Source organism: Danio aesculapii, chromosome 25 (assembly GCF_903798145.1).
Source record: "Danio aesculapii chromosome 25, fDanAes4.1, whole genome shotgun sequence".
Taxonomy (NCBI): domain Eukaryota; kingdom Metazoa; phylum Chordata; class Actinopteri; order Cypriniformes; family Danionidae; genus Danio; species Danio aesculapii.
In genome coordinates, this window is record NC_079459.1 from 9,512,392 (window position 1) to 9,519,307 (window position 6,916).

The following is a 6,916-nucleotide window of genomic DNA, read 5'->3' on the forward strand; positions in this document are numbered from 1 at the left end:
GGCATTTTCTTTCCAATTCTAGTTCTACCTGAAACCTTCCCAACCGGATAAGATCAAAGTCAAAGAGAAGTAAACTAGAACTTTTTCCGCTTTTTCATCGCTAGTTTCCTTTTCATCTCCTCCTCTTCCAATCTCATTTCTTCTTCATCCTCCTTGATACCGAGGCGTAAACTGAAGCAGAAAAAAAGCAGATGTTAAAGAACGTAACTTCAATTGGTCCTCTGCGTAATGGGAGACAAGCGTTTTATTTCAGCATATGATCACAATCATTTTCTCTTCTTGGCATTCTTCCGCTGCATCTCTTCAAGCTCTCGTCTTTCCTCCTCCTCGTCCTCAAGCACTGCCATTCGCAGGCTAATCAGACAATCAGGGGTAAAAAAAACAACAACAAAAAAAAAACACAAAAGACACAAAAAAAAAGGGAACAGTGCGATGATTTGGGGGAAATTAAGAACCAAATCAGAGCTGCTATTTGTCCACTTGAAGATCGCAGCTGAATATATTGTCTTACCTTCTCGCTTCCTCCTTTTGCTGTTCCTTCCAGCTGCTCTCCATGAACTTCAATGCATAGTCACTTTCATCTTTATATCTGTTCAAATGAAAGACGGTGTTACAACAATGTACACAAAAAAACCTTAATTACTATATAAAGGTGCAGTATGTAATTTTGACACCCAGTGATTGAACTAGGTATTGCACTCCTGGATCAAAACAAAAGCAAGCACAAGTTGCCAGATTGAGGACAGGAGCAAGTGATTTAAACAGTGCTATAAATAAAAACAACAGCACCCAAGAGAAGGACTATTTTTCATATTAAAAGGTTTTTGTCCTACCAACACCTCGAATTGATATATTAGAAACGGCTTCTATTTCTTTATTATACGGCTTTATTCAGAGTTAAATGCTAATAATGTGAATTTGAAATGGCTTTCTGACTAAATGAAATGAATGGTTAAAATAACCAAAACAAAGACAGATATTCTATCACGAAAAACACATTTTCAAAGCAAAATATCTAACTTCAGCACTGTTTTTCAGATAAACAAGTATGTTAACTTGGCATGTTTCTTAAATATCTGCAAACATATTATGGTATTTTTATGCTTTAGAATGGATTTAGATTTTAAAAGATGGAGTTTGAGGAATTAGATGAGACTGTCCGACTGTCAGTGAATGGCAAATGAAAATGTCACTTACCTCAAAACTCTGTGCATTTTAAGAAAAAGAAAACACTGCACAGTTGGAAGTGTGAGTTGCATTCATAACGTTTTTTGCGCAGCGACGCTACTTTGAATGAGTCCGATTTACAATATATTAAACGGCGACTCTATTTCACGAAAGACAAAGTTAAGATGCCATTCTTTTATCCCGCATGGATGCCATGAGGATAAACAAGAGATTACAGAGACAAAGACTGGCATTATGGTGAGAATGACAGCTTCTAAAATTGTCTGAGAGACATCCCCTTTTTGCCCAGTATGCCTACCTTGTGTTTTATATGCTAATTTAAGCTATTTTTAAAAGATAAATATAATGTATAAAACTAAACATTATTTATATTACTTCATACTACCTATACGTCTGAAAAGCTTTTTATATTAATGGACAATGCACATGCAGTAATTGATGTTTTACAATGTTTTTACACTACATTATTTAAATTTAACAAGCTTACATTACAATTAAATTTTACAATGTTTACATTACTTGCATTACATTTAAATGTAAACCAAATATCAGAAATGACATCAGATTTTTAAGATTTAATTAATGTCAATTTTAATGTTATTGATTAATGCATTTACTTCACAGATTTCATTCATTGATTTTCCTTGTGCTTTGTCCCTGGTTTATCAGGGGTTACCACAGCAGAATGAACCATCACTTACTTGACAGATTTATACATTTTTAATTTTAGGTGTTTTATGTTTGGCAAAATAATTTCTAATTGCATCTTTAGTGACTTTCAACTAATTACACGGTGTTGTCCCAGTAGATGGATTTAGAGGTTTTTGCAAAAGGCAGAAGTGGATTTATCTGGTTGATGCAAAAGAAAAATGACCTTGTTAAAAACCAAAGAACTATATATATATCTAGCTGGGAAATTATTAAAAAATTATAACAAATGCGTTAATTTTAACTATCAAATAACAAAGAGAGCAGAACGCAACCAACAATTATTAACCTAACATTGTATTAGCAGAGTTTCTGCAGGTTTCACAAAGTCAAATTTAAGACCATTGTGTGTATAAAAGTCAAGACCTATACAGGGCTCAACACTATGGATTTGCTCTACTTGCCCGGTCAATATTTTAAATAGTATGCAAACTGCAGAGGCAAATTATAAACTAATTATGAGGCAGCACTGACCAGATGAGGTAACTTTGAATGGACAAAATTAAAACTGATTTTTTTTTTAACTATCACAATATTTCAGCTAATTTGAATTTAAGACTTCAGGTCTAAAGACATTTAAAGAATGAAACCATGATTAGAACATTGTAATATCTGCATAATATGTGGCAATAAATAGTTGCAACCTTGCACATTTCAAAACACATTTTGTGATCAAATACTTTTGTAATACTCACTTGTTTTTGTCATAGCCAAATATTTCCCTGATATGTTTTGAAACTTCATCTTGGTCTTCGCCTTCATCATCAATGAAGTCATCCATCTCAGAGTCATACTCTTCTTCGTCCTCATACTTCCGTTTGTAACTGGATGTTATAGGGGGCAATGCTGGTCCTTTAAAAAAATACAAATAAATAAATAAAAACACAAGTAAGAGGAATCTAGAAAACATGTTAGTATACACTAGAGATTAATGCCATTACTGATTATATTTCAAATACAAACAGACTCATTAAAAGAACCAGAACAAATGTGTGTGGAAATCACTATGTTATTCTTACGCAAATTCAGTGGAACAGTTTAGTTCTATTCCAAAATGTTTGAGCTTAACCCCTTCCAAATGTAGTTAAATATGTTTAACACTCCAACATGGGAAATGTTGTTAAAGTAAAACAGACAGAAGGGATTTTAAAACTTTGTCATCTATAATTGTGAATTTGCTTTGAGTGTGAAATATTCATGTAAAAAAAGTAATGTTCTCTTATGTGTACTGTTTCTAACACAAACCCACAGTATTGTGTAGTTTAGCAGCTATCAGAGCAGAAACGAAAGCTCTATCACTTTCTGCTGCCTTCTTTCATGTTCATGAACTCCAATAAATAATTTGTGGCTTTACTAATTCCAGAATGCTTACAAAAATAAACACTTCCCCTCTTTGAACATATTACTTACGAGATGCAGAAAAAAAATTATTTAAAAAAGTCTAAAATCAGTTTGTGTGTGACTACTGACTGCAATTTCAGTCACGAAAACATAATTTTAAAAAATACATTAAAACTAATTACTTCCAATGCTCAAGTGTTAATTTTTGGTGAATATTTCAAGTTAAAATACTTAAGTACATCAAATCCCTTTTTTTTTTAAACATATTAAGTGTAAACTGGGCCTTAGTGACAAATTTATAGATAAGGTTAGAAACTAACAATTTTGTATAATATTTGTATAAGAAAGATGCCCTGTCAATTAATAAGATTATTTTTACACAGTGATGTTGAGATAAAAAAATAGGAATTATTATCTAGTTTCCTACTATAGGAATTTTGTTCATGAAACACTTTTCATATTCCTTACCAGAAGGGTTAACCAGTATTCTGTGGCCCGAGGGACCAATCACTGTCCTGTGACCTTGTGGTCCTGAGGGTCTTTGGACCATCCCAGGTCTCGGTGTAATGTTCTTTGTTGAAATGGTCTCTGAAACAACAGTGCACTGAGGTCTTCCGGGACCAGAGCTCATCCTGTTCATCTGTGACCCAGAAAGACCATGTTCCATTCGCTTTGGTCCATTTAAAGAAGCCCTGGAGCTTCCTGGAAACTGCTGACTTTGCAAATTACCACCTGGTCTCGGCTGCTTCGAGGGGTCACCAGAAAAGGGTCGTACCACTCCACTGCCACCAGGTCGAGGTGGAGCATTGCTCCCAGGTCGCGATAACTTTCCTGGATTTGCGGGTTTCTGAGAGGGTCCACCGGTATGAAAGTTACTAGGTCTTCCATGAGCAGAGTTTTTATGTGGTCCTTGACCTGGTCTAGCAGCACCAGAAGGACAACTTCCCGAAATACTTGATTTCGCCTGAGTTAATGATACATTCCCCTTCCTTTGGGTAAGGTCACTTGAGGTTGCGGGCCTTTGGCCTTGTGAGGGTCTGGGTGGTGCTTGTTTTGCTTGAAACGATGCACCATTTTTCATGGCAGATTTACTATTTAAGGCACCAGAGGAGCCCGAGTTGCTTCTGTCTCCATGGAGTTTGGCAGAAGTTGGAGCTCTTTCACTAGATGTTTGAAGCTTTGGCTTTTTGCTGGTACTGCTTGACTGGTGCTTCTCCTCTGATGGCCTTGGAAATCTTCCATTTTTGCCATCTCTGTCTACATGCTTCTTTTGAGGATTGGAGCTGGTTTGAGATCGGACGTCTTTCTGTCCTAAATTCTTGTCTGATTTGGCATCCTTCCCTTTATCCAGTTTCTTAACTCTGCGCTCCATTTCAAGTTCACGGATCTCCTCAGCTGTTCTAAGCCTCTCTTCGGTCTTCTTCACTACTTTTAATTCCACAGGCTCAAACTGCTTTTTTTCCGCAAGTTTCAGTAGGTCTGCAAAGTTCATTGATGACGAGGCAGGCCTAGCAGGAACACTGGGTTTTTTTGGTTTGTTGTCTACTCGGTTGGAGTACTCAGGCCGAGATATAGGTTTAACAGGCCTGCTTGGTTCATCAGATTCAGAATCTGTGCCCTCATAGTCAAAATTATCCTCATCGTCATAATCACCACCATCATCATATTTGGTTGAACTCTGCTGCTCTTCCGAACTGCTTCCTTTAGACTGTCTCTTTTTGGGCTGGTCTATGACAGGGATGCCGTTGTATCCTTTGAAATTGTCCTTGGTTCGTGATGCCATTGCTCGTGCCTTCCTGTCCGATTTCAGCTCCACTCTTTTGGCCAGCAGATCCTCTTTAGCTTTCTTATCCTTTTGTTCTAAGGATCACATGAAATGTTTTTTTTTTACATTATCATAAACAGAACCTAATTATGACATCAAAAGCAATAAATGACATTGAGTACCATTAATAATTAGTTTTAATTATTTACCGCAGATTTTTAGGAATAAAACAGGTATGATCTAAATAGACAGGAGTAAAAAAAACATGCAAGTTGAACTTTCAGGTGTATGGGCCATTGTTTTTCAACTTAAAGTATGTTTAATTATTATTATTATTATTATTATCGACTTAACGGTCGTAAAAAAATTAAAGGTCCTGTGAAGTGCTTTGAAATGTGCATTTTTATTTGATGTTTGACATAATTTCAACTAAAAGATAAAGAGTAGCCCCTCTCCTTTTTAAAAAGTAGCCAGTAGCCAAACAGCTCTGCCAGTGAGAGTGCATGAGTACATTAAATGAAAAGCAAATGAGAAGCGTTGTGATGAGGCGGGACATGTCAGACACTATAGAGCATTTGATTGGTCAAACTTTGATGACAAACTGAAGTATGAGGTGATGTGAAAAAAGTTGGTCCGTTTAGACGGAAGTGACGAACTGCAAGCTTTTTGTGTTAATATCCATTTTATATCTCCTAAACGCAATTTGTCGCTGTTTTGAAGCACACCAACATATTGATGTCCTTAAAACTAACAGACAATCAAAAAAATATATTTTAAATTCATGGGACCTTTAAAGATGCAATTAAATTTTTCATTTAGTAAAATAAATGTAAAATTCGTTATATACAAGTAATTACTGTATACGAGTACAGCGGCTGTTTAGGTACTAACATACTTAACACGAAAACATAAGAGTAACTTAACTATGTGCATGGGATAAAATGTGTGCTTTTATAACAGAGGCTTTTATCATATTCATTATATTAAATCTAAAATGATTTCCTTGTAAAAAAAAAAAACCTCTACTAACAGTCAGTTACTTTACAACATGCAATAGCATAAACAATATAAAGTTAAACAAGGTTTGAAATCAATAAAATTACCTTTATTCTTTTGCTCCACAGCCTTTTTTTTCAAGAAGGCCTGCACAGCAGCCGAATTAACTCCTCCCACTTTGAGATCTTTCTTGGGTGGGCCAGTTTTTAAGCTATACCTTTTCTATAAGAGAAAAACATGTTTGAAAAGTAAGCTTAACGCTTATTACTATTTATGAAGTCAATAGAAAGTCATTTTATATGTCTTTATATTAGCCCAAAACACGCTACATTCCCAAGTTCCATGAGTAACATGTGTCAATGTTATTATATTTTACATGTTTTGTTTTTTCACTGATACATACCGGTAAGCTGCTCAGCCCTTGATTTTGGGACGCGATGGACAGCACACTGTCGAAATCCATGATCCTTCACTGTCCAGTTCACTTTCTTAGCTAATAGCAATAGCTACCACCACTAACCGATCGACAAACATAAACTTCAGGCAGCCTTTGTGCCCGTAAATGCAATCTGTAAATAAGCTTTCGAAATCAAACGACTAATAGAGCAAGAAGAAGAAAACTAAATAGGAAAGCATCGAGTAAATGAACTCTCTTTAGCTTCTGCTCGTCATTTCTGATCAGCTGTTGTACATTTAAACCCTTAAACAACGGAGAGCGCGCCCGATAAATAAACAAAAAGTTTCGTTCCGTTTTTGCTCGGTGATACCGAATCAGTTTCCCTAAGTTGTCATTAAACGACGTTAAACAGAAAAGCTGTAAAATAACGTAACCTGTGGTAATCTTCTAGTAATATTTGTGTTCTAGAAGCAGCAACCAATCCCACGTCATCCGGTTCACATTCGCTCGTCATTTCCGGT

General features: G+C 35.8%; 1 protein-coding gene across 2 annotated transcripts in view; it reads right to left on the reverse strand.

The window, feature by feature from the left end:
- The window catches only part of spty2d1 (SPT2 chromatin protein domain containing 1), a 7,227-nt gene extending 311 nt beyond the window's left edge, over positions 1-6,916 (reverse strand). The window contains exons 1-6 of one of the 2 annotated variants that reach the window (XM_056451891.1): positions 6,402-6,916; positions 6,106-6,220; positions 3,706-5,097; positions 2,592-2,748; positions 512-589; positions 1-171 (exon numbers count right to left, since the gene is read on the reverse strand). The exon at positions 1-171 is cut by the window's left edge and continues 311 nt beyond it. In XM_056451891.1, coding sequence (XP_056307866.1) covers positions 75-171; positions 512-589; positions 2,592-2,748; positions 3,706-5,097; positions 6,106-6,220; positions 6,402-6,461 — 1,899 coding nt within the window. In that variant the 5' untranslated portion in view covers positions 6,462-6,916 and the 3' untranslated portion in view covers positions 1-74. Of the gene's footprint in view, positions 355-511; positions 590-2,591; positions 2,749-3,705; positions 5,098-6,105; positions 6,221-6,401 lie in introns of both variants that reach the window. The other variant, XM_056451892.1, reaches the window with a different exon arrangement.